The sequence below is a fragment of the Prunus dulcis genome, chromosome 1, assembly GCF_902201215.1.
Source record: "Prunus dulcis chromosome 1, ALMONDv2, whole genome shotgun sequence".
NCBI classification, from domain to species: Eukaryota; Viridiplantae; Streptophyta; class Magnoliopsida; order Rosales; family Rosaceae; genus Prunus; species Prunus dulcis.
Window position 1 is genome coordinate 11582800 of NC_047650.1, and position 27897 is coordinate 11610696.

Consider the following 27897-nt stretch of genomic DNA (forward strand, 5'->3'; position numbering starts at 1 on the left):
CAATGTTTTAGCAGCAAGACAGATGGACAGCAAAGCAGATCAAGATTGACCACTAAGGCTTCAAAGAATCAAATCTTTCTAATCTAAAAATATTATTTTTAATACGGATTTGTTAAACTAAACGAGAGTTTACATGATTACCTTTATTTAATTAAGCTCTGCTAGCACGGATGACAACTAAGGATTGGTAGGATGGCAGGCATGAAATTCTCTTAACAGAATAATACCAACAAGAACAACCAAAACAAGCTACTTGAGTCATTGCATGGTTTCACAAAATAAAAACTGCAGGCTGTAGATTTCTCTTGATCAAAATCCTAATCCCAAATAAAAACTCACGATCGATTACGCAGTTTCGGTCACATTCAATCCCTTTCTTTTTTCTTTTAATGTGAAACAACCCAAGACATGAATGTGATATAGGAAGTAAGGAATGAAAGTGCATATCACAAGCTAGCACCTGATAGAAAACTCATTTTCATAAATAACAAGGTTATCTGAGCCTAAATAAAGTTCATTAAGAAGTGGCACCAGATGGAAGAACTCCTTTTCATAAAGTCCATACAAGCACAAATTCATTAGTTAAGAGAATTTGCAATCAATTAAGCGAGGTTGTTATACAATACTAGTGAAGAGATTCTCTACAACCACCCCAACTTTCTTGTTTTCTTTTCACAATGGAAGCCTTAAAAACTTAATTCCAGAATTGGAATTGACCCACCAGCTGCCACAATTTGTTGCTCCATCTGCAATCAACAATATAATTTTGAATTAAATAAACAGAGAAATTTTAAGTTCGACACAAATCAGCAACAGCGAGCGTCTATACGATTCTACTCACCGCAAAGAGAGTTTCAAGCTTGTTCTTCACAAGGTAGTACTCTTGCTTTACTTGTTGAACACATCTAACGCACCTGCTAACAAGAGTCTCTCAGATTTCATGGATCATGACCTCTCTCTCAGCTTTCGAAAGCTGATTAAGGCAAAAATTACAGTCTATGAATGTTTAGAGTAAAGTAACTCACCCTTCAGTGTTCTGTTCCTCGCAGAAGTTGCGGAAAGCTATGCAGGCATTTTTAACTCTTTGTGCACCAATACTGTGTCAACCACAAAAACTGTCATCAAACAACATTGAGCTAAGCATGAACAAAAATCAGCACCTATCCCCTGGATCTAAAACTAAATTAAGTTTCCTGTAAATTTTAATCTATCTAAGGGTGTCGAAATTGGATTCAGCTCAGGCTGAAGAAAAAATGCGAAGATTGTCCCACTCAAAGTAAAACCAGGATTTATAAATGGATCAGAGATGAAAATCAGGATTAGTTAGCTCATTTTTCAAGGCTGAAATATTGATCTTCCTACAAAAGACAAACTAAGAAAAGGAATCAACTTTTTCTACTTCATTCCATGTTTTTCTCAGTGCAGGGGAAAAAAAACAAAACAAAATTTAAGTGTGTACCTGGAGCTACTACCCTTGAACTGGTGAACATGAGCATCAACCCTTTTGAAGTCTACACTTGGCTGTTCTCTGTGCAAAGAAAACAAAAGTGGAGAACTTCAAGAACACAGAACAAACTTTCATTCACCCCTCAAAGTATCCAAAAGCAAAACATGAGCACCACACAATCCAAGAGAGAAAAAGACAGTGAAAAGGAAAGAAAGAAACGAAGAAAAGGAAAGATCTTGGATCCTCACAGAGCTCTGGTGAGATCATTGAGAAGCTTCTCAGAATCTTCAAAGAATAGAGACACCACTTCAACAACAAAATCTGGGTTGCTCTCATCTTGCAGCTGCTGAAGCTGCAAAAACTGACCATCCAGAAACCCCTTCTCACACCCAAAGCAACAACCAGAAAACAAAATCAGGAACAAAACAAACAGAACAAAAAAGCTAAACCAACCCAGCAGTAGATGAAGATTAGAGACACCAAAAACAAAACAAACCCATCAGTGATCACCATTTTCTTGTTCCTTACCTCCAGAAACAAGGACTTTGTGTAGTCAACCCACTGTCTCTGCATCTGCCCCACTTCCATGTTTTTGCTTTTGTTCCTCTCTACACACAGACAGAGTAAGAGTCACCGTGTTTAAGGAGGAGATGTGAGCCAGCAAATGAAAGAAAAGCTGGTGCCTTGAATTGCAGATCTTGAGGAATTATTGCACAATCAAATATTATAGTATAAATGCTTGGGAAACCTAGAAAAGGGTTTGATGAATTCAATGTGTAAAACAAAATCCAAAAGCTTCTTGCTTTTGGGTATGTCTACTGTCTAGTACAAGTATACTCTGACCCCCCTTTCTATCTCTCTCTGGATATGTGCTCTGGTTTTAGTATTTTCTCACAGAATCACAACCCCACCAGTTCGGTGCCCTTCCTCTACATCATATATTATGAGCATTTAACCTCTCTCTCTCTCTCTCTCTCTCTCTGTGCCTTTGTTTTTCTTTGTAATTTTTTATTGCCTTTTCAAGTATTTGGCTTTCTCTTTTCTTTTTCTTTCTTCAATTTTCACTTTTATCACTGAGCTGAAAACTACTGGTTCAGATTGAAAGTTGTACATGGGTTTGACGTAGGACTGACTTCACCTGTTTCTTCTTTATGAAAATTTGGAGGATGTGCAATTCTGCATGTTGTTTTTTTCTCCTCATAAATCGGAATTATAAAATGAACTCAAGTCATTCACAACAATCCGCGCATATTTTAACAGTTGTTTCATAGTTTTTTCCTTTTAATTACTTGTCCACTTTCTAGGCTTTACTCCATCTCATATTATTCCTTAAAACGTTCGACATTTCTGCATGGATTTAAACTAGTTAATGACGTTATACAAAGTTTGCCACTTACATTTTATTGATAACCCTCACTTTTATGTTTTCTTCTAAATTCGGGATACTGTTGCGGGACGTAAATGTCAATCGATCTGAAAACCTATCAATTGATTGACACTCAAGTTTTGCAGCGTCCATCTCGCGTTTTGAAGTTATTGCTTGGATTAGGGGCCCAATCTCAAAAGATACGCACCCTGTTTAAATTGTGGGTATGATTTTACTTAACTAAGGCTCATGATTATTTTTCTTTATATTTTCCAGAACCCAAAACAGAAGGAATATGTTATAGTTATCTTTTATACATAGAAGTATTTTATGTTTCTAAATTTTTAAGGCAAGGCCGGATATTAGAGGGAACATCACCTGTCATTACAAGCTGTTAGTGCTAGTTTGGATTGGCACTAAACTAAAGCCAAGTTGTTTAGAGATTTTTCCTCGTTTGCTTCCCCAACTAGATTGAACATCATTAGAACTAGACTAATCCAGGTCGACCCATGCGGCACAAATTATGGTAATTTGTTCATGCTCTATCATGTACTATTTGAACCATCCAGTCCAAACCCCATTCTTTCATGTACTATTTGAATTTTCTTATTTTAGTTTTGGTTTTAATACAAGTAATATTGAAGAAAAGAGAAATTAAATCTAAAATATCGAGTGTAAGAATATGGCCCTTGATTTGATCAATCAATTTTTAATGTTTTTTTTGTTTGTTTATAAATTCTTCTTCCAATAAGTTATTACTAAAACATAGACGGAATCTTGATATGTCACACCGAAATCTTACAGCTGTTTGGATTGTCAGTTCTGTTTTGTCAACCAAGAACAACAATGGGCCAGTTGTGTTGGGGGCAAGAAACTAATATGCTCTCTCCTTAAACGTAAAATCTTTTTTCAATTTAGGAATAATTCTCTCTGGGCTTTGGCAGTTTTGGAAATGTTAAATGTTGAGAGAGAGAGAGAGAAAGAGAGAGAGAGAGAGAGAGAGAGAGAGTGCCCTCGTCTATTATTTTATTTTGTTTGTTTTATGAAGATGACAAAATGAGGTGTCTGGTTACAGTCCTATTCTTAGTTTATTTTATTTCGTATATATAATGATAATGAAAAAAATTGTACTGTTTCGGTGGAAATATATTCTTATATTCCTATAGATAAAAGGAATATATTCTATTAGTTGTATAATGTTTCCAGATGGAGCTATTTGTGCTCCATCCATGTATTTTCACACTCCATTCATAAGCACGGACTGCATTTACCCCGCTACAAGTGAATCAATCATGTCAGTTGCCCCACGTAGATAAGCGATTTCGGACCTTTGCACATGCATCTCACTAACAGTAAAAAGTCTCTCATGCATGCGTAGGCGACTCACCTTAACAAAATTAAAAGGTCATCTAAACGGTCAGAAGCAATTAAGCACCTTCTTTTTATAAATCTTATTTAACTGGCGGCTAGAATGTGTTTCATGCTAATTTCAAGAATATTTGACCACTGGGGAGGGAGGGAGACTGGGATCTTGAAAACAACATTAAACTGTGCCTTTCATGCCTTTATATATGAATTACCAAACATGAGGATTTTGAGGATTGAGAAAAAGAAGAGCCCCAATGTATAGCATGCAGATGTTGCCAAAGTTCTAGTAGGATATAATGCTTAAGGAGTTACGACCACCCCCACCACCCCTACTTGGGGGGCCTCCCTTTCTTCAGATACTGATGGGAATCTCAGCGCGGTCCTCCTAATTTGCGCAAGTCATGCCAAAGAAGACTATTTCACACCAAATCAAACAGAAGAATACAAGGTCCGTACGTGAATATTTGTGGCTAACAAAAATCAACCAACAAAGCCATAAATGACAGATACCCAGTGCTCACAGCACTAAAACCAGGGCCGGTCGGGCCACGTGCTGAAAACTGAATGCACAAAAATTTGGGACCCTATAACGTAGGGTAACCTTTAGCAATGGCACCCAAGGATGAAAATATCAGCGATACAGATATTATTTGACTTTCAATTTATGGATATTTCGGGAGATATATCGATGTTGTTTTAGGTATTGAAGAAAATCGACAAAAAAGATAGATATTGGCTTAAAAACACGAATTTTTGAAGTGAAACTTTCATAGATATTAAGCATATTATCAATGAATGTATTGGACAAATAAAATTCAAAATATACTAAGTATAAGATATGCATATGATGAAATGTACGTGTATATAATGTGCGATGAAAATCCTAAAAATAAATACAATTAGACTTGGCAAAACAAAGACAACATTATTCAAACATAACCCAACCCAACATTATATTACAAGAGCGAGACTTAATAATAAAGGAAATGAGAGATAGAATATTAGGTGAAAAATAAAATCGAACACACAAGAAACCGAGCAACCAGAGAGAGGAGAGAAAGAGCCAAAGATAGCCAAAATGACTGAGAAGAGAAGAAAGGAGAGGCTACTAAGTATTAGAGCTTGGTTTCTGGCATTGATTCAGTAGATGGGATCTATGATTACTTTCAAAACTGAAGACAAATTTCTGGAATATTTGTCTAGTATCGGAAAATATCGGGAAATATTAGTAAATATCAAGGATATTGGTGGTTATCAGAGATATATCGCTGATAAGGTGGAAGAAATAGGCTTACTCCCTGTATCGCATCGACACCCAAAAATAGGGATATATCGGGATTTCGGCCCATATTTTCTTCCTTGATGGCAGCCACTTGCACTTGCTAAATAAAGATCGACCTTCACTAAAATGGAATGGATGCATATCCACCTAACCCCTTTTCCCTTCCCTTCCCCCTAAAAATCTAATATACATGCACTATGAGTGAGAAAGCTACCATTCTTTCATCTCACCATAAAACATGAAATAATTGTGAACTTACTTCCTTTTATCTCCTAACACGTGCAAGAATGCGCATAAGTGAGCGTGCGCAACACCTCTCTACTCTCAAAGTTCATTGATGTAGAGAGTGACATGGATAATATTTCAACCTCCCTCTTACTGGGGAAGTGAAAGGTCGAACAGGGTAACATCATAAGCATAATAAATCATAATGCTCCACGCAATTGCCAGATCAGTCTATCTATATGTTAAAAGAATGGTCTTCAAGTCATTATTTTGGGTCTCAAGTAAATACATCGACACAACACATTTCTTTTGGTGGGTTTCTATTGCCGCATTTCTCTTCGAAAAGCATGGGTAGTTTTAAAAGAAGTACAATTAGAGCAAAGACTTACAACCCAAAATGCCAAAGTTCTATTCAGCTATATACGTCTGTAAAATGCTTGTAATGAAAAATAGGATTACAATCCACCAAAAAATTAATGAATAACCACAACAGAACAGGAAGCCTCCAACGCATGGACCACGTGGAACTCAGGAAGTGAATTCTAACATACCTTACAACTCCTCCTACAGTAGCCAGGGAGATCAGGCGATCCAACCATATACTCTGAGTTCTTGGTGCATTCTCCAAGGGCAGCCCATCTCTCACAACTTTCATTCAGATCTGCACAGTTCCCGCCGGCATCCAAGTTCTTGTCAAATGAGTCGACATGAATCCACTTTGTTGCTGACCATTTCTCTCTTTCAATCACTGGGCACCCAGCATGGAGACTTTTTTCGTCTGGAACAGCGTGTGGGGTGAGACTGAAGAAAAGAAGGGCATCTCCTCTTCGTGGTTTCACTATGTAATTCCGAGGAAGATAGAAAACAACAGAATGCATCAACTTTGCTACAACAATTTATACCTATATCAATGAATACTGAAAAAAGTTATCTAGAACTGACCTGCAATTCCTTTCTTTGCACACTCAGAGAGACTGTGATCTACTTCTGAAGCCTTACGGCGTGAAGGTACCTGCAGCCAGATTCGTTTACAGAAATAATTATAACAAGATTAAATAAAGCAGATTAGCAAGCTGGTAAAAGTTTTTTTATACTCTACTAACCAACGCCCTCCAACCGGTTAATACAACCAGTCATTTCTTTATCTTTTTTTTATCTTTTTTTTTTTTTTTTTTTTTCTGTGGATTGGAGTCCTAGCTTTTCCATGATTTCTATTTCAGATGATTGTTGAAATAACTATATGCAATAACAAGGTTTATGCTAACCCAAATGTGATCTACTCTCTAGAGCTAATCAATACATATTAACGAGCATGTCAGCCATGCTAATTTACCAATCCAACTGCGGCCAGGGGGAGTCTAAGACAAAAATCTTACAGAACAGTATATTGCATTCTTTTCTGTATGTGAACTAAGATTGGATTCTAATACTTACTTAATAAAATGCAAGAGGTGAATGCTTTAACTAACCTCTGCTTCAGGGAACACTGTTTCACCACCTCTGGTCACATCAGTAAGATACATCAGTACAGTTGCTATGCGATGTCCCCCCCTGGCAATATTGACTTTGTCGGCAAAGTAATCATAGTGTGGTTCATATTTCTGCCCAGGCTCATATCTCAATACTTGTATGTCTTCTCCATTTTCTGAAAATCAAGAAACACGGAACACCTGTAAGCTTATTCCAGCAAAATGAAGAAATCATTTGTAACTTTTCATCATATCATTCTTTGTCAATCCAATATTGCCGATGCTCAGTTCATGATGTCAGAATAGACAACCAACATGGCTCCCAAGCGTTCAAGTTAGCATATATTTGTCCCATGTTTCACTTCATTAGGTAGTAATAGCCATGTTGCCATCTATATCAAAAGTCCTAATCATGGTTTCCCAACTATCTTCACTGCTTATATTCAATTTTGATTTCAATCTCATTCAAGAGAACATATGTAAAGAAGGAAGAGAAACACATCTTACTCTAAAATCTAGATATATTTCCCAACGTATATTAGGCACTGACAGGGAAAAAGGAGTATATGAATGTGAAGCAATTGTGAGTTGGACACTTCAACCATTCAGTCATGGATGCCTAGTTGGGGAGACTCATACATGGTGAATAACAGAATTCCAATTGAAACTAAAACTTCAGGATAAATCAAAGCAAGGCATGAGGACCTCAATAAAAAGACATAAAAGAGAAATACTGGATTTTTCAATTGAGAGAGATATGAAAATGGATGACAGTGAGATTAACTGAATTGTTCAAGGTGATACAAAAGGATAACTCAAATAGTATTCTTCTCTAAAGGGTTTACCTTTTGGAAGAAATGTCCATGTTGCAATCTTGTCCTCAATACCAGCAACAATAGGATCCTACAAAAACAATTTAATTTGTAAAACGCATTACATACATTCATACATATGTGTGCGTGTCAACTTAACCCTGTTAATTGCGGTGACTTGCAATCGGATTCATGATCCGTGATGATCCACGAACAATTGAACATCCACATGTGTATGCATTTAATGTATTTTTGGGCTAAAACAGAAAATTGAATGCAAAGCCTAACTAAAACTAGTATCTAGTTAAAAGAAGAACACATATAATGGCGAATAAAAATGGTGACAAAATGGAGAAGGGAAGAGCAAAGAAACAACCTTGGCCTTGGGGATGAACATGCCGGAGCTGGTCCGCACCTCGCTGAGCTTGCTCTGACCGGACAAGTTATCGGCCACGGCCGATCTCTTCAGCTCCGATTTCGCCTAATCGCAAAACAACAACACGACGACAAAACGTCAAGAAAGCACAATTGACGAATTCAAAAGATTGAAAATTTGAAATGTGTAAATGCAAACTCACGATGGAGATCAAGTGATCGCACTCTGCGTCCGTGAGCAAACCTTCGTACACGAAAGCTCTGCAATTCATCATTCAATCGCATCAACGCAATCACAAAAAAGAAAAAAAGAAGTCAACTTTTATTTTTTCCACGGAGAGAAAGAGAACCTAGGGTTCCATGAGATCTGTCTGACTTTAGAAGGATTGACTGTGAAGGTGTGTGGTGAAGCAGCGTCGGAGCTGGAGGAGATTGAGAGCAGGAAGAAGAAGAAGAACAGCTGAAGCCAAACCCTAGTCATCAGTACTCAGTCAGATTCCCAATATCTCGGAGAGAGAGAAAGAGTCAGTCAATTGAATTTTGTTGGTAATGGAATGATCCTCCTAATCCTAATCTCACTGCTGCATATAACTGCCTGTGGCGCCATGTGAATTTGTACGGTATTTTTCTTAACTTCACTGTTAATATAACATACGTCTTGTACTTTGTTGTTTTGTTTTTTAAGACAGTAATTAAAAGGTTTTTTTTTTCCTTTTTTTTTTTTTTTTGGTCATGGTAGTTGAAGTTAGTGATACAACCGCAATATAAGTGTGGAGCACTTTCAGGCAAATAAAAACGTTTATGATAGCATTTACTAGAGAAATTTTGATAACAGTGCTTTCCGAAAAATCAGTTTGAAGTGCTTCATGAAAAAGAAGTTGGATTTTTAATGGAACTTTGGGCATTCTTCTGATAAAAAATGCTAAGTTCATATGAGCAGAAATACTTTTAAAATAAGTAATTCCAATAAACAGACTCTAAGAGTATTGTTGACAGTTCATTAATGTGAGACCGGATATAAAGATCACATCCATAAGAAATTGTAGCCAAGTAGTAGGAGTGTAGATTATTTGCTTTTGTGAGTAATGTTAGTTTCTAATCACATCTTCTGATAGGTTAGAAGTCTATTAATAACTGAAAATAATAGCTAAAGTAACAAGTAAACATTACCTGCCATATAACATGGTTTGCTAATAAGGTAATAGCAATAATTACTCTATTTTTGTTAAGTAGAGTAGCCAACTCATGCTTTATGAATTGTTTCCCAAACTTGGCACCACAAAGAAGAAAGCAAATTTTTAATCATTTTCCAACTAATTGTCACATCAAGGCCAAAGAAGTTCATCCTTCATGAGAAAAATAACCTCTACTTGACTTGTGGTAAATGAAAATGAGAAATTGCAGCAGAAAGCATATTCATCTTCAACATCAAGCTTCCAGCAGCTGTACATGGCTCACTCTCTAAACGCATACCCTAAGCTTGACAAGCATATGTCACATTCATGGTACAAATTCTAAGTAATTAACAAAGCATATACAACATCTCTCAACAATGTTCTCCCTCTTTCTTCTCTACCTTCTCTCGCATGCTGATCTTTTTCCTGCTTCCGAAAACTGTCTGGTTTCTGCATTTTGTGTCCGTGGCTGGATTTCAGCTCAATATGAATCCACCCGTAAGAAACAGTATCAACTACCCCTCACCGAAAATTCAGAACTCATTAGAGGGGCCCAAGACAAACTCCAGTTGTTTATCCCTATCACTTAAATACTTGGTTGAGTTGTACTCATCTGCATCGAAGAGCTCCTCCGAGTATGTCCTTTGAAGCTTAGACTTTTGACGTTTTGTAACATACTCCAAAATGCTTTCATCACCTTCTAAAATCTGGAAAATCTGCGGTAGATTTAAAGCCATATCAGAAGATGCATACTGCTGTCAGTCTGACGGTTAAGTCATCATCACTTAAAACACTGTAAAATCATAAACTAGTTGGGAAAAATACATGCCTGGTTCATTTGTGGTCGATTCATTGAAGACTGATGTACGCATATCGAAGCAGTCAAGGCGAGACGCTTCATCTGTTGCAAATCATAGGCATCACCAAGGCATGGATCAGCTAGCTCTTTGATATTATTCGTAGAGAGTAAAGGTTTGGCCTGAAAAGGTTTTTTTTTCAAACAGATTGAAATTAAACTGTCAACAATATTTCAATACGCTACTTGCTACCTTCAAATGAAACAAGAAAGCTGGGGGCACAGAAGTAAACATACCCACATAACAAGGCTTTTATGTGAGCTATCCAAAGCTTGCCTGCCGGTGATGAGCTCTAATAGTAACACCCCATAAGCATAGACATCAGTTTTTTCATCTACTATGCCATGCATGAAAAACTCAGGAGGAAGGTAGCTGCCATGATTGGGGAATGAAATGATGTCAAAAAAGAGCTAACAAAAAGAAAATTACTTTGGTGAAAGAGAAAAAAAAAAAAAAAATCTAAATTTCTGGATTTACAGACCCAAATGTGCCTTCAAATTTCGATACGATATGGTGAGTCCAATGATCTGGTAGCCACTTTGCAAGCCCAAAATCTGATATCTGGATTCAATTGGAGTGACCGAGAGTTATTGAAAATTAATAAAGTAATTATATAAATTTTGCTCTGGTGTTTTACCCATTCACAATGCAGCTTTTTTCACTAATCTGTAAACTGATGAAAAAGGGTACCTGAGGCTCAAAATCCTCTGCCAGCAATATATTGGAAGCCTTAATATCTTTGTGGATAATTCTCCTCTGGCACCCCTCATGAAGATACAGAAGGCCCTTAGCAGTCCCTAAAGCAACTTTATATCTGATGCCCCAATCCAGATTCTCTCTAGGTCCTAGAAATATGAGACAAACAAGCAAAAGCAATAAGTTAATTGTAATTGTGAAATGGAGAGAATTTTGGAAATCAAAAGATTCACAGATTGATAAACAAACCATAAAGTATGGATGCTAGGCTCCCATGGGGAGACAAATGAAGAACAAGATGCATCCCTCCTTCAACCCCATAACCAATCAATTTTGCGATATTGGGGTGGTCAACATGAACTATAACCCCAAGCTCAGATAAGAAGTCTGCAGTCATTTCTTCTTGACTACCCCTCGTCAGGCGTTTAATCGCAACAATCTGCCCATCTTCCAATGTTCCCTTGTAAACTTCAGCATAACCTCCTTCCCCAATCAAATTCTCTTCAAAAAGGACAAACAGAAAATGTTATCAGCCTCACATGACAATGACAACCTTACAAAAGAGAATATGATTCTATTGAGTTACCATCAAATCAGCTAAGAAAAAAATGAATTTACTGAATCTCTACACTCCAATGTAATGTAAGTTCTCTGAAGAAATGAGAGTACAGACCCTGGCTGAAGTTGTTGGTTGCGACTTGGAGGTCTAATAGTGAGTAATTCTTCCAGGAAGATTTGAAGCGGCAAAAGTCAGCATCGAAAGAAGACCTCAGGGCAGGAGAGTTGAGCTGTGGAATGAAGTCCTCTCTTATTCTCTTGCTTTTCCTTCTGGTGAGTTTTGGTTTTGGGGCACTTTTAGGAGGGAAGGTTGGGAAAGGATGTTGTGGTCCCTTTTTCAATATACGAAAGAAACCACGCCAGTTTTGGTTTACTCTTGGATCTGAGTCTGTAGTAGTGCTGCTTCTTGCATCTGAGTCTGAAGTGCTGGCCTTAGGAGAAGACGTTTCGGATTCTAAGCTTCTCGGGCAGTCATCCTCAAGAACTCCTCTTGGAGAGGGCTCATGTATTCTGATATCCTCATCCAATTGTAATGACCTCAAGTCTATTATGATAAAAATCCCAACATAATTAGTACCACACCAAGCTCTATATTCATGCATACTAGCATTGCCTGCTGCCTAGAGAAGAAAAAGAGCATAAAGTTGTTACCTTGACTTGAAAAAGAGTCAGAGAATCCAGCTCTTGATCTTCTTGATCCAAAAGGAGAAGGCGTTGTAGCCGTAGCCTCCGCTTCTTCATTTTCTTTGGCAGTGTCGCGGGAACCATTGCTGCCCATACAAGCTTTGTGTCAGCAAACAACAGAAAATATGACAAAACCCAACAGATTAAAAAGCCTCCTAAGAGCAAATTCAGACAAAACCGGGATAGTGAGCAGTACCACTACCGACCATCCAAGTGGGGAAATAGGAAGAAAGGGCCAAATTGTATGGCACATGCATAAATATCACAAGATATAGAGAATCAAACAAATGATTTGTGAACAGATTGCAGAAGAACCATTGAAACATCATCTCATGAGAAACAAAACCAAAACCCGAAAACAAAAAATCGAAAGCGACATTGTAAAACAACAAAACAATAGTGGCAGATAAAAAATTAATAATCTTTTACAGGACCTCCTTAGAATGCAATGTAACAAGAAGTAAAATGCAGCCTAGCACACACAGGCATTGTTAAAATTAATTTAGTCCTCTCGCTGGCTGCAGGCTTTATGCATGAATTATTATATATTTCATAGGCAATGGAAATTTAACATGACATGTTGAGAATTTGAAAGATTACTGCTTACTGCTTAGAGATGAAAGCCGCGAAACCAGAAGCGATGAGCTGAAAAGCAGGCACCGAGGTGATTACCATGAAGAAGTTTCAGGTTCAGATTCTGGGGCATCTTCCATGAACTCTCAAGGGTGCCAAACCAACCAAAGAGAGGCTTCAGAAGCCAAGGGAAATGTCAGACAGAGAGAAGCCAAGAGAGAGAGAGAGAGAGAGAGAGAGAGAGAGAGAGAGAGAGGCACATGAAAATAGTGGCTCCCATGATTTTCCTGTATTGCGCCTTAAATATTCCCGCATTTTTGGACAATTCAACGAATATTCATGCCCAAAAATCGGCTTTCTTTGTTATGGACACATCATTTGCTTCTTAACCCAGTCTATTCTCTCTCTGAAACAAACAAATAACAGCGTTTAAATTTAGCAATTTTAGCATGTTTATGAGATGTTGAAAGGCTTGCAAAGCAAAGCACGTATGGCTTTGGAGATTCCCTCAACTCCCACAGTTCAAACGTCTTGTGGGTCTTTGATTAATTAATTATGTTAATTATGGATTAGGGGACCATAAAAATAAAACAAAATACTACTACTTAGGTACAATCTTGTTTGACTGTCCATGATAATAAAACTTTGTGATAAATAAAAAAATCAAATAGAAACTAGAATCTTTATATTTATATGAATTTATCACGTTTGTTAATTGTATATTAATAAACGATTGTAGACTGGACTCCAACAGATACACTACGTTAATTAGCTAAAGTAGAATGCCAAAAGCCTTCCTTGACGTTGTGAGCTTGTGAAAAGCCAATCTTCAGGGAAACTTGCATCGATCCTATATGCGGACCAAAGCACTAATTATGCAAATTTGTTACAGAAACCACCTAATTTGTAGGTAATGATAGTTTGCATAATATTTCATGCCAAGATATGAACACATGCTTGTAAATTATAGTCTTTAGACACCCAAAGGAAAAATCTTCCCATATTACATAGCAGCCCATAAATACAAATCCCTTACGGGAAGGCACTTATTTTTGGAACCCATATTTCAGTTTCCAGTATATGCTTCTTAGCATCAACTACAAAAAATTGATCACACTCAACAGAATCATTTGGAATGGAAAATGGTAAACTAAAGCTGAAATTTCATGCCAACATCGACACACAGATTCAAAATTTATATCCATAATTCAACAAAAAAATCAAAAATCAAAACGAAAAATAATGAATGGGTTTGGTATTGTGTGATAGTGTATTAGGGTGTACCAGCAGTATTTTTGGTATTTAAATAGGGTGTACTTAGTTAATTTTATATTTTGATTTAAATATTAGGGTGTACTTAAATTATAAGGTGTACTTAGTTAATTTTAAGGTTTGTTTAGCATCACTCAAAACTTATGATGCACCAACTTCATCATTGCATTTAAATGATCTACATGTATAAAAATCAATCGATGGTATGATTAGGAAACAAACAAAAATCTTCTCTTTTGATTTGTGTTGTAATTTCTTCTGTCTTAAATTGAAATGGCTTTCATTATCAATGCTTTGTACAAGATGATGGTTTCAAAATCTTCCTCTGTCAACAAAGCTACCCTTGAAACTTGAACAAGTTGCCCATTTTTCTGTAACAAGTGTGGAAGACAAGTGTGGAAGATTTTGTTCCACACTTTTTACAGAAAAGTGGGCAACTTGTTCAAGAGTAGCTTTGTTGATAGAGGAAGAGATTGAAACCATCATCTTGTACAAAGCATTGGTAGTGAAAGCCATTTCAATTTAAGACAGAAGAAATTACAACGCAAATCAAACGAGGAGATTTTTGTTTGTTTCCTAATCATACTATCGATTGATTTTTATACATATAGATCATTTAAATGCAATGATGAAGTTGATGCATCATAAGTTTTGAGTGATGCTAAACAAACCCTAAAATTAATTGAGTACACCATAATATTTAAATCAAAATGTAAAATTAACTAAGTACGAGAGGGCAGGAGAGCACCAGTAGTAGTTTTAATGTTTTTAAGTTTCTTTTTTTTACTTTTTAAAAAAAAATTATTATATATCAAGGCGGACTCGCCAGTGAAAATATGGTTATCCTTTAATTTTAATGAAACTTGGTGTGTGTTAGTTCAAATTTATTAACTTAAATTTAAGATTCCATCAAAAAGAAAAAAACTCACATTTAAGAGAGAAATCTAAAGTCAAAATATGATTGAAATATATTAACAACTATAACGAGGTTTAAGATTAAACATAAAACCATTTTGTTACGAAAGAAATAATCGACTACACTGAAGTCCACATCTCTCACCACCGAAGCTGGCTCCGGACAAGAACCCTTCACTCTCTGCCAAATTTGCCAATCCCATCCCACGTGCCCGACCACGTGTTTTCAAGAAAACTTGGAGTTTCAGTTTGCCGCGCCTGAAAATGGCGACCATATCCATAAGCTTCTGTCCGTACGCTATGGCTCGCCCCAGGGTCCCACGAACTCGCATACCTCCGGTGAAGAAGCAGACAGTACGGAGCCCTAACCCTAGCCATAAGCTGAAGGCTCGAACTGGCGCCAAACAGTTGTCATCCATCGGAGTCGAAGCCACCACCTACACTGGCTTGCCTCCCAGAGAGGACTTCTCCCTCCCTTCTTTGGATTCGTGGTCGTTGGAGTTCTCATCCGAAGTGAAGCTCTCCGAATCAAATCGCGCTTAAAGTCGAGAAGGAGATTGATAATTTAAGCAGTGAAGAGGAGGAAGAGGAGGAGGAAGAAGAGGAAGAAGAAAAGGGCTTAGATGGTCATTTGGGGTTGAATTATGGTCAATTTGAGGTCTTTGAGGGAACTTATGATTCTGAACTGGACGAGGAAGATGATGATAGCGATATTGAGGGGTTTAGTGATGACAAATTGGAAAGTGTTTATCAAAACGACGACGGTGAATTGCTAGGGTTTAAGGAGGGCGAAGCTGTGAATTTATCAGATAATGAGGTCAAATTGGAGGAAGGGGAAGTGAAGGAGAAGGGAGTACCAGCAGTAATGCGGTGTTTCGACCGCGCAAAAATCTTCGCGAAGGCAGGGGACGGAGGGAACGGCGTCGTCGCAATGCGGCGTGAAAAGTTCGTGCCTTTGGGCGGTCCGTCAGGCGGTGACAGTGAGCGAGGAGGTAATGTGTATATGGAAGTAGATGGTTCGATGAATTCACTTCTGCCATTTCGAAACAGCGTTCATTTTCGGGCAGGGAGAGGTGATCATGGAAGAGGGCAGTCCCAGAATGGGGCTAAGGGAGAGGACGTCGTGATTAAAGTAGCTCCTGGGACTGTTGTTCGAGAGGCTGGGAAGGAGGAGGTGCTTCTGGAGTTATTGCATCCCGGGCAGCGTGCATTGTTGTTGCCGGGAGGAAGAGGCGGGAGAGGGAACGCATCATTTAAGTCGGGGACGAATAAGGTGCCAAGGATTGCTGAGAATGGTGCAGAGGGTCCTGAAATGTGAGTTCAGCTCTTTTGGTTCTCTAATCAACCGAATTGCATTGCTTTAAGTTTATGCTTGTTGTTATCATTAATGTTGTTTGGCTCTTACATTGTGATTTTTGATAGTTGGAATTGTTCTGTTAGCATGTAGTCGTTCAAAAGTAGAACAATGGTGAAAAACTTGTGGATTATTTGAGACATTATTCTGGCAGTAAATGTTGATATGCACCAAGCATTTAAAAAAACTGGTAGTGTGACCCAAATATTGGTGTAAGTAGAAGTTAGGTGCATTTCCAGGATATCTTTACTCATGTTAGTGTAAAGGAGGTTCTCTTGTAGACATGTAGTGTTTCTCTTTGTTCTACTTGCAGGTTTCGAGTTTGAAAAATAGGCAATCATTAGCTAGTATCAAACAGTTGGGGTTGACTTAGTTAAATTAATTCTTAGAATTGGTAGAGGTTGTCTGATATCTTACAATAATTGGCCTCTCCTTGCTCCCAGCCATGTCAAAATTAGAGATACTTGCTATCTTTGTGTAATCATTTTCACTACTTGAACAGTATGAATGAAATGATGGTATTATTGATCAGTTGGTTGGAGCTGGAGCTAAAGCTAGTTGCAGATATTGGAATATCGGGCGCCCCAAATGCAGGGAAAAGCACACTTTTGAGTGTGATAAGTGCTGCTCAGTCAATAGCAAATTATCCCTTCACAACTTTACTTCCTAATCTGGGTGTGGTTTCTTTTGACTATGATTCTACAATGGTAGTAGCAGATCTGCCAGGTTTACTTGAAGGAGCACACCGGGGTTTTGATTTGGGACATGAGTTTCTACGGCACCCTGAGGGGTGTTCTGCCCTGGTATAAGCTGTGACCATCATCTCCCAAGTTACTGAAAACTTAGTTGCAAATTCTTTTTATGCTCAGGGATGAAAACAAGTTGATTATTTTTATAATCTTACTGTCTTTACCTTATCTTAATGTCTGAGCCCGTGGAAACACAATAAGTATTGTCTTTCAAGTAACATGTATGGTGTTTTTTCTTGTCATTTTTGTCAATTTCGTGTATTATATATTCTGTCCTTCCTTCCTATTTTACAATAGGTACAAAATTCGGAGGACTACATTTTGGAATTTTAAGTCTGCTTCTCTCTCTGGCTAGGGAAAACAAAAGAACTCCATATTTATTCTCTAATTACTATTTTAAATTTTGTTATTTAATTTGATTTTTTTATTTAAGTTTTATTTAATTCTTTATCATCACCATCATTATTATATGCCTTGTAGTAACAATGTTGTATATTAATAAGACCACCATCTTTCTGGAAATCTCAGATACATGTCGTTGATGGCTCATCACAAGAGCCAGAATTTGAGTTCGATCCAGTCCATTTGAGTTGGAACTGTTTAGTCCTGAAATTGCTGAAAAGCCTTATGTCGCTGCTTTCAATAAAATGGAACCTGACATTTTACCGATGGTTGGAGATGGTGGTGGAGATGGAGGTGGTGGATTTGCCCCCATCTAAGAATGCGACCTCTCGTCCTAGCACGTCGAGGAGGCATGATTCTATACGAAGGAAACAATAGAACCTCTTATACCAAGCTGATAGGACCCGTTCCGAATTCCCTAGGAATACGAGACGAATTCCTTAGTATTTCTGACATCTTACTGATGCCGGACCTACTTAATTTATAATCAAATATATTGATACACAACTTTTGTTTAATATATTTATACAGTACTCACTCATCGGTTAAACAATGGTCTTTATTATACTGCTACTTAGGTACAATCTTGTTTGATTGTCCATGATAATAAAACTTTGTGATAAATAAAAAATCAAATAGAAACGAGAAACTTTATATTTATATGAATTCATCACGTTTGCTAATTGTATATTAATAAACGATTGTAGACTGGACTCCAACAGATACACTACGTTAATTAGCTAAAGTAGAATGCCAAAAGCCTTCCTTGACGTTCTGAGCTTGTGAAAAGCCAATCTTCAGGGTTTGAATCTCCTCTATGCCAAGAGGTACCAAGTTTGAATCTCCTCTATCCCAATAAATAAATAAAAAAAGAGTTTGATGCTGAAGAATGTAAGTCATCTTCAGCTATAAAATCTGTTTTTTTGTTTTTGTTTTGTTTTTATGTTCAAGGACTCTGATGAAAAAAGTCATTTTCCAGCTCTCGCAAAGTTATTACTCATACAGTACCAGGAGTTCAAATAATGGTTTTAGTACATTTAATTTACAGCAAAAACAGATGGAAGTGGTGAAACTGACGTGTGCAAAGCTTAAATTGTCAAGGGAGTTTAGTGTACAGTGCGACTGATTAAGCCTTCGAATATAGCATATAGATCCTTGTTATCTGGGCCAAATATCTCATCAGCCTTCTGCAGAGTCTCCTGAAATTTTGCAAGTTTACAGATAACATGTAAATAGCAAACCAAATCATCGACACCGAGGGAGAGAGGGAGGGAGGAGGGAACGGAACACATACCTCCTTTGTTTGCTTGTGGCCATTTAGCTCCTTAACATTAGCCAGAAATGCACCAAACTGCTCGTAAGACAAACGACTCCTGAGGGCAACAAAGAGAAAAAGAAAAAAAAAATCGGACAGTGGGAATTTTAGTCCTTAAGATTTGCTAGAACTCACCAAATTTCTCATAAGACAAATGATTTCTGATGCCAATAAGAGGGAAAACAAAATAACCAGGCAACAAACTTTCTTATTCAACTAGCCGGGAAATTAATTTTTAACTTGGATGCAGGCAATAATCGGATTTTCTATATATGGTTCTTTCCATCAGACCCAGATTCCAAACTCAATAAGTGTCTTTACCTGACTTGGCGGAAAAATTCTTTCCCGTCCACCCGAGTTCTTCCTAAAACAATTCAAGAGAGAATTAAGAACATTAGAAGAATACACATCGAATAACAGAAGAGCAGTTCTCAATAACGGCGGTTTCTACTTTCTAAGTGAAATGTGACTAAACATTTTCTACAAAGGGTTTCTCGAGCTAACCATATTCAGAGCTGTGATGGCTTGAAGGCATAGAAGATCTGTCATCAAACATGCCTCTTGAGGTGGCGAATGACATGGAGTACCGCTTAGGGGACACAGGTTTTGATGTTCTTGTTGGGGATGCGGATGCGGAATAGACTAGAGGAGAACCAGGAGGAGTGAACCGAGGTGTGCTAGTTTGGGATGCTAACAGGAGGCCCGGTGATATGCGAGGTCTTTCAGCTGCCATTGCAATGATAAGAAGCAACAAATACAACAATGTTAAAAATTGGCATGCCAAGTTGAAGGTTTAATAATGCATTCTCTAGCTTAACAATTCACACTTGTGACTATAGAAGCTTCCTCACTATATGGCATACATGGAAGCATTTTCTATGACTAAGATTTGTATTCGAATCATACCTTGTGTGTCACGATCCTCCGAAAATATGCTTCCTGTTTCAGGGTACTGGCTACGGATTGAAGATGCCCTCGAAGGTGGCAATGTGGCATCACCTTCTGAAACTACTATCACGTTATGATTTTATTTTGCATTGGCTTTTAAGTGAGAAACCAAAACATAGAGCATAAGCAGTTGGCCGAAAAGAAAAATTAAAACCATATGCTAAAGGCTAAGATAGTAAGATGAGGTCACATTCAACAAGTAACAAACAAAAAAATTCTACTGCGCACTCTACTTATAATGAGAAATGTTCGGCCTATTAGCCGTCTTGATTTATAGTCTAACAATATAACATGTCACGACGCGGTGGTACAAAAATTAATTAATCTACTTATGAAAATGAAAAATTATAAAATAAAATTAGCTTAGCAAACCTCCAACTTGAGCTTGTGGTTTAGAAGATATGTTCTCTTGGGTTTGTATCTTAGGCTTAGCAACAGCCTCCGAAGCTCCGGTCTGTTCCAATGTAGGCCACAAATTCAATCCAAGTTATCAAATTAATTAACAACAAAAGTGTAATCCAAATCAGAGAATCAGCCTCGCAAAACAAAATTACTCACAGAATTTTCGTCCTCCTCTTCAAGTGATCGCATAAGCGTCTTTCTGAACACCTCCAACTGCGCACATTAGCAACCAAACTAAGCTTAGCCAAAACGAGACCGTTTCAGCTTCCCTAACGTGAATTTCATATTTCAGTTACCTTTGAGACATCTCTGTTCAGCTTCCTCACAGTGTTGGAGAGCAACGCCTTCTCTTTCACCAAGCCCTCCTGCAATTCCAGAACCAAGTCAATCAGTCAACGAATTGATTAAAATTGAACCGGGTTGCCATTCATGGGCCGGGTCGGACCTTCTCCTGGTCGGCGAGGGCGAGTTTATCGGCGGTCTCGGAGAGCGAGGCGTCGACGGACTTAACCTCCGCCTGGAGCTCGGCGATGAGCTGGTCCTTCTCGGCGAGCTTGGCGCGCAGAGCGTACGACTCTGATTCCAGGGCAGAGACACGTGTCGAGAGCGCAACGGACGCGATTTTGCGGGCCACATCGAGCTGCTCGAAAGGATCCGACGGCAGTACTTGCAACACTTCCTCGGGAAGATCGAAGTTCGAACCACCCGATTCCTTCGCAAGCATTTCTCACCCCTCTCTCTCTTGGTTTTCCTTTTTTTTTTTTTTTTTTTTTTTGCCCTTTTTTTGTATTTAATTTTTTTCAACTTTTTTGTTTTTTATTCAGAGAGGTTGTTATACTCTACGGCATATAACCAAAATACAATTTTTTTTTCTTGTTTTCGTTGGTATATTTTCTGATTGGAAGGAAACATGTGGCTTGTGATTGGATAGGATTTTGAGAAAAAAAGACAAACAACAGCAAAATCTGGACAAGACCTAGTTGTTTTGGGCCTAACGGTACAAACCCATTTTTGAAACAAGTAATGGGCCTTTGTGAGGCAAAGCTAAGCATCGTCATTTTATGTGGTGGTGGTGATGGAAGGGAAATAGACAGTGACGGACCTATTAAGGCGTAAGTATGTGTAGTTACATCTCTTTTTATAGGAAAAATCATTGTAAGTGCTTCAAATTACTCATTTGCTTAGCTGGTAAGTATGTGTAGTTACACCTCTTTTTACAGGAAAAATCATTGTAAGTGCTTCAAATTACCCATTTGCTTAGCTGGTGTACATATTACTTTATTTTCATTTTCAATATTTAAGTAAATGTCTTTGTCCTTTTACTTTCATTTATTTTTGTATTACTCAATTTACTTAAGTTTACAATGTAAATAAAGAAGTACCTCATTTGGCCATACTTTGTCGGCTTCCTCATATTTGGTCCATTGCCGGTCGGTGCCAAAAACTATATTTGAAATTCAACAATACGCCCTAATAGATACAACACACGTAACAAGAATATCCATGGAAGTGTCGAAATAGATACAACACACATTTTAACTATATAAGGAAAATTTTAGATGATCGAGACCAGGTAAGATCGAGACTAAGTACAACTCCACCCTTAAGAAAAGGGTTTGTTATATCTAATATATTGAACAATTTTCGAATTTAATGAGTTTAACAAGGTCAAAAGGACTGTGAATCCTTCAAAAGAAAAGAAAAGAAAACTAAGAAAACGGTTCGTGCTTTAATAGGAAGATAGAAAGCAGACAATGGCCAGCCACTTTTGACTGCAACGTGTTCCTTCCTACCCACCTTCACAAAACTCTCACAGAAGCCACAAAATAATCATGGTTGTGTTGAAATGTTATAAAATTCAAAGTCATGAAGCGAGTCACAGACTCACAGGTCACTGAAAGTGACCAGAGAAACAATAAATTAAGTTAACCCAAGGGAGGGGACATGTGTATAATTCACTCAATCCAGTTAGGTCAACTGTTCAACTCCCATTGTGGAAGGAAGCAACATGACCAAGACTCCAAAGCAGCAGTTCCATTTCTCAGGTGTGACCAAACCATCTTTGAATGAAAAGCAATGAATATGATTTTCATTTTCATTTTGGGAAGATGTTTCCACTACAATTTCCCAAATGGTATACTTACTAAAATAAAAACAATGGTCTTTATTATAGTTTTATTTGAATAACAAACGGTGTAAAATTATTTAAGAGCTTTGATATGAGCAAATTAATTTATAATTAAATATATTGTTACACAATTTTTGTTTAATATATTTATACAATACTCACTCATGAGTTAAACTTCCCTAGCTGGAATATGTTGAGTCTCCCCATTCTTTTCTTCTTCTTTTTTTTTTGTTGAGAAATTCTATAGTTGCATTCATAATTCAGCCAAAAAAGCCACTAGCCACAAATGACCAATACAAACTAGCCACAAAAGGGCCATTACAATAACGGAGCGGTCTAATATCAAAATTAAGAAAATCAGGTTTGTCTCCACTAACGATCAAGCAAGATCGAAGTAACTCTGGCATAGGCATCCCAACTAAGATTACAAACTTAGAATAATAAAAAAGAGATAAAGCTTGAAAAAATCAAGCCATAACAATACAAATAAAACTCTCACCAAGGAGAGATGAAAAGCTCTCACAAAGGAGAGATGAAAAACTCTCACAAAAGGAGAGGTAAAAACTACACAGAGAACCCAAAGAGTCTCTGCAACTTATTCCAAACATAAAGAAATTGCAAAAAAGATGGTGATGGAGATCCGACGCCGAAATGCAGGTGAAGATCCGACGCTGAGTCGTAGCCGCCTATAATGGTTCGATGAAAATTATAACAAAATTAAGACAAATAGGGAAAACCCTTTGTTTCTGAAAATGGGGGAAGAGGTGAAAGGAGGAAGAGAGGAAGAGAAGAGGGGAGAGGGGGGAAGAACAATGGCTTCCTCCCCCCTCAAAGTGGAAAAGGCTCTCTAAGAGTGTTTTTTGGGAGAAAGGAGGTCTATGCCAGAGTTTCTTCGATCTTGCTTGATCGTTAGTGGAGACATACCTAATTTTCAAAAGCATAAGTAATTTAATAAGATTTATAAATCTTTATCAATACATCTTTATCAGAACCTATTGGAATACATTCTAATATTTCCTTAACATTACTACCCCTTCTCTATGGCTAAATAATACAAACTACACAACTATTAATATGTCCAAAACAAAATGTCACACAAATGTCTCGTAAAAATCCATTTCGTTTTCTGTAAATATCTATTTAGTTTCCTCCAACATCTTATATAAGTAATTAATAGTATGTGCTAAATATTTTCAGATGCTTAAAACTTCTTATGCATGTGTGATTCATTATCATTGTAAAGCAGACAGGTTCATTCAAAATTAAAGCTAAAAGAAATGAGATTTGTGCCCATAACAAATCATGAAAGATAGATGTTTATCTCATACATATTCAAATATTCCTATGTCATTTATTTGTTTGGTTACACAAGAATCTTGTGTACGGGGTCATACATAATTTCTCCATGATGTTCAACTATTTGTTTATTCTTTAACACCTAATACCTACTATGATTATGTGCAACAGATTTTCTAATTTGAAGGTTAGGTGTTTTAATTTTTATTGGCTTCTATGTTCCTTGGTATTTTTCTTAGTAATTGCTAATTTGTGTTTCACGGTGCCCTATGTAGATAAAAATGTCGTTAACAAAATCTGGTGAGACTTCTCTCGACATTCAGGATGATGACTATACAAAAGCTATACATATCGATGCTAGTCCATGTGGAAGTCAATTAGGCGCCGTTTGATACATGGGAAAGGAGACTTGGGGATGGGAAATCAATTGCTTTCCCATATTTGGTAAATCTTGGCATGGAAAATCGTTGCCTTGCACATGGGAAAGTAAGGGGGAAGTGAAGCCCTCCTTCCCCCTTGAGTTTTGTTTTTCTCCTTATGGGAAAGTTTGGGAAAATGAGACAACATTAAATACACATTTTTCATGACCATATTGTCCCCATTAACAATTTAGAATTACAATATAGCATTAAATGCATTCTTTTTTTATTTGATTTCATGTAGGTATAATTGAAAAATTAAACAAATTTTATTTTACATTCCTACACAAACCAAACATGTGAAAGGAAATAAAGTGGTATTTCTTGATTACTTTCCTAGGATTACTAAACATGGTAAATGAATCTTAATTTCTCATTCCTTAAGAAATGACAAGGGAAGTGATTTCCCTTCAAATTTGATCCGTAAACCAAACGGAGCCTACAAATAATGATTCAGCATATATCATCCATAGTGATCATCGATCCTGAATGTAAAATACTATGCATTTATCCGTATTTCATTAACCATTCAAATAATTTAACCGGTTAGAATACGGCACATTAAATCTATTTAAAATTGTTTTGTCTATATAAAAATAATATTGGAGAAGGGAGAGATTCGAACACTGAACCTCGTGTGTATATATGTAATTGTTCTTAACCAATTAAGCTACAAACCTCTCACATAAAGAAACTTTAATTTGCACTCCCAAGGAAGCAACATGACCAAGACATCCAAAGCAGTTCCATTTCTCAGGTATGACCATCTCTGAACTGAATGAAAGCAATAATGAACACATGAACGTGTAAAATCTTCCATGGTTCTTCAGGTAACCTTTAGCTTTATGAAACAAAACAAAAAACTTTAGTTGTAGTTTATGTATTATTTTCATTTTGCGAAATTACTAAAATGAAAACAATATAGTTTTATTTCAATAACAAACAGTCTAAAATAATAATTTTATTTGAAAGAATTTATATATATAATTTATATTTTTTTTTAAAAAAAAGAGAGAATACATATTGGAGACATTGGACAAGATAGCATGATTGCTCCCTTGCACTTCTTTATGAAAAGAATATTTAAATTTTGACCCCACAATTAAAAAAGCTTCCCTTCTTTTTCTTTTTCTTTTTCTTCTTCTTTTCTTTTAGTGGATAATTATTATACCAGAAAAATCAATTGCTCAAACACAGCAATTGGCAGGGGAAAAAGAAAAAGGTACAAAAAACAAACAGTAATTAAAGTAATGGATAAAAGCTTGATGGGATGGTAAAGTTTATGAGATATTATTGCAGGTAGGGGGAGAGATAATGGTGTATATTGTTGGCAGGCACTGAAACTAAGAATCATTCAAATCTAACCTCAAGATTTCCTAATTACTCTTTGGAGAGTGCTAGCAACCTTCTCTTTAACTTTCTCTTTTGGATCTTCTCATTTTTTCTTATGACAAGTGTCATTTTTCTTAAACTAAAAACAATGTCATTAATACATCACACAAACTAATTTTTATTTTCCAAATTTACCCTTATTAAATGTATTTATTTTTTTTTTAATAACAAGCTAATTTTTTTATATAACTTTCTTACCACCTTGTTAAAAATTAAATAAGAAAATAAAAACTGAAGTTTTTTTTAATTTTTAATTTTTCCAAAGAGAACGCGTGTTTTGTTAAAAAAAGTTATAACAAAATTTGAATAAATTGAATGAAGTATAAAAGCCAATACATTTTAAAAGGGTAAACTTGAAAAACAAAAACTAAATTATGTGATGCATTAATATCATTGTTTTAAGTGTATGGAAAATAACACTTGTCATAAAGAGAAGGGAGAAGGTCCAAAAAAGAAGGTTAGAGAGAATGTTGCTAGCATTCCTCTTATTCTTTATTATCTTAACACAGAGTTTTATACTAATTAAACATAAGCTGATTACTTGTCTCATTTGGAGTAGCAGGACAGAGATGTGGTAGAATCCTTGACTGAATCAATACATAATAATATCATAAAATAAAATATAATATTTTTAATATTTTTAATTATAAAGAAAACAAAATCTGATGCAGATTCTTTAATGATTTATCACTTTAAAAAAGAAAGAATGCCTTTATTTTAGTTGCTGATTAAAATAGATAAATGCCATGTTAGTGGGGTTTAAAATAATCATGGGGTTGGCAAAGGGAATTGTTGTTTACAATGTTCTAGAAAAAATAAATAATAAAAAAACCAATAATTATCATAATACCATGAGCAATGCCATGTGGAGCATTATTCAGTACAGAGTACAAACTCTGAGTTTTGAGCATTTGCTTTGCAAAATTCCTTAATTTATTATTGTATTTGGGGTGGGGGGACAATTTTGATTCTTTATCCGTCTCTCAACTACCAAATTGTGAGGAGTTGTTTGTTTATGAAATATAATTTAATTAATTTCTTCATGACACAATTGGAACTAAAATAACTCTACAAAATGTAGAAAAAACCAATGTTGTTTTCTTGAAGGATTATGCACTATATAAGTTTAGGGTGGTGCAATTTATATCATATTTATTGATTATCTTTCTAATACGGGTGAGTCCCGTATATATTGGTGGGGTCCATCTATATTAAAGAGGTGGTCAGTAAAAATGGTACAAATAACATTATTGATAAGTTTATTGAGATAATTTAATACACCTTTAATTAACCTCGTGATTTACACCTTAATTGCTTAGTTAAAGAAGATTGCTAGCATTCTCTTTTAATGTATTCTCACAAGTTAATTTATAATATAAGGAGCATGGTTGGGAAATTAAGAGGTTGGTTAAAGCAATTAAGGTGTAAATCACGAGGTTGACGAAAAAGGATTATATAAGGGCCCAAGATATGTTTAGCTTTCTATGCTTAAGACAAAATTCGAAGGAACAAAATCTCAAGAGATTAAAGGTCAGATTTCACATCTTAATCATATGTAGTTAATATTCTAACAATGTTGTAATACTAGATGAGGTGATATTGATATATTTTTTATTCATTCAGGAAACGAGAGAATAATAACTGAACTCTAACGACAACCGTTAAAAGTAAGTGCTCGAATAAAATACTTGGTAACAGTAAAATTTTGATTAATAGTTGAGAGCAAAAATATTGCACGTGGCATCCTTAGTGCAACATTATTTATTTAAATTATGTTTTTCCTTTCATAGTTTTATTTTAATTTTATATATATTATAAATAGTTTACTTTTATTATGTCACCATTCTTCCTATTCATGTTTATCATAAATAATTATTCTTAAATATTGTTGAGTTATTGTTTTGTGTTTCTCTATAATCTTTGCTTATTTTGTAAGGTTATTCAAAATTTCTTTTCCTTTCCATAATACACCCTTGAATTACATTAAAATATCAAAATTTTCTCTCTACACCTTTTTTTGGTTGCCAAAGTTAAAAATAGAAGGGGGTTTCTTCACACAAACACGATGTTATAACTTATATGTTCATGTAAAACAATAGGTATTTTTAAAACCACATTCTTTTTTCTTTTCCTTTCCATAATACACCCTTGAATTACATTAAAATATCAAAATTTTCTCTCTACACCTTTTTTTAGTTGTCAAAGTTAAAAATAGAAGGGGGTTTCTTCACACAAACACAAAGTAAAAAAGCTATAAGAATTCGAACATCGATGCCCTTTTCATTATGCTAAATTCCATATAATTTTGGTCAACAAAAACAACCATGCCTCTTCAATCTTCAATTTTCATTACACCTTCCTTCCTAGCTCCTGCGTGTAAAACAAGAAAGAAATGACAATCAAACTCTTTAAATGATT

At 36.2% G+C, this 27897-nt stretch overlaps 4 protein-coding genes and 1 pseudogene across 6 annotated transcripts; 1 reads left to right on the forward strand and 4 right to left on the reverse strand.

Annotated features, from left to right (window-relative positions):
- Nucleotides 1-461: 461 nt before the first annotated feature.
- LOC117614942 (histidine-containing phosphotransfer protein 1-like) lies at nt 462-2452 on the reverse strand. Its single transcript, XM_034343882.1, has 6 exons — nt 1976-2452; nt 1696-1826; nt 1460-1528; nt 1026-1097; nt 842-914; nt 462-746 (listed from the first exon to the last, which is right to left on the reverse strand). Exons 1-6 carry the CDS (start codon nt 2033-2035, stop codon nt 687-689), a joined length of 465 nt encoding a protein of 154 aa, XP_034199773.1. The 5' UTR covers nt 2036-2452; the 3' UTR covers nt 462-686.
- A 3474-nt stretch (nt 2453-5926) lies between these two features.
- LOC117632843 (probable prolyl 4-hydroxylase 4) lies at nt 5927-9014 on the reverse strand. The gene is made up of 7 exons (XM_034366446.1): nt 8695-9014; nt 8548-8605; nt 8346-8450; nt 8003-8060; nt 7158-7333; nt 6631-6700; nt 5927-6526 (listed from the first exon to the last, which is right to left on the reverse strand). The coding sequence occupies exons 1-7, from the start codon at nt 8823-8825 to the stop codon at nt 6231-6233; spliced, it is 894 nt and encodes a 297-aa protein (XP_034222337.1). The 5' UTR covers nt 8826-9014; the 3' UTR covers nt 5927-6230.
- A 613-nt stretch (nt 9015-9627) lies between these two features.
- LOC117632834 (receptor-like cytosolic serine/threonine-protein kinase RBK2) lies at nt 9628-13133 on the reverse strand. The gene is made up of 9 exons (XM_034366434.1): nt 12922-13133; nt 12282-12400; nt 11746-12174; nt 11322-11573; nt 11067-11221; nt 10858-10937; nt 10613-10748; nt 10349-10498; nt 9628-10235 (listed from the first exon to the last, which is right to left on the reverse strand). Exons 1-9 carry the CDS (start codon nt 12987-12989, stop codon nt 10053-10055), a joined length of 1572 nt encoding a protein of 523 aa, XP_034222325.1. The 5' UTR covers nt 12990-13133; the 3' UTR covers nt 9628-10052.
- A 2082-nt stretch (nt 13134-15215) lies between these two features.
- Nucleotides 15216-18117, forward strand: LOC117614908 (annotated as a pseudogene).
- Nucleotides 18118-18535: 418 nt separating this feature from the next.
- On the reverse strand, nt 18536-21055 carry LOC117614909 (uncharacterized protein At4g15545). Of its 3 annotated transcripts, none has more exons than XM_034343839.1 (9): nt 20690-21055; nt 20541-20609; nt 20401-20457; nt 20215-20296; nt 19801-19896; nt 19399-19620; nt 19216-19258; nt 18874-18952; nt 18536-18778 (listed from the first exon to the last, which is right to left on the reverse strand). In XM_034343839.1, exons 1-9 carry the CDS (start codon nt 20966-20968, stop codon nt 18686-18688), a joined length of 1020 nt encoding a protein of 339 aa, XP_034199730.1. In that variant the 5' UTR covers nt 20969-21055; the 3' UTR covers nt 18536-18685. The 3 variants fall into 3 exon arrangements, with proteins under 3 accessions (XP_034199730.1, XP_034199729.1, XP_034199728.1); XM_034343838.1 differs by having other exon boundaries at nt 19801-19902; XM_034343837.1 differs by having other exon boundaries at nt 19801-19905.
- Between the last annotated feature and the right edge of the window lie 6842 nt (nt 21056-27897).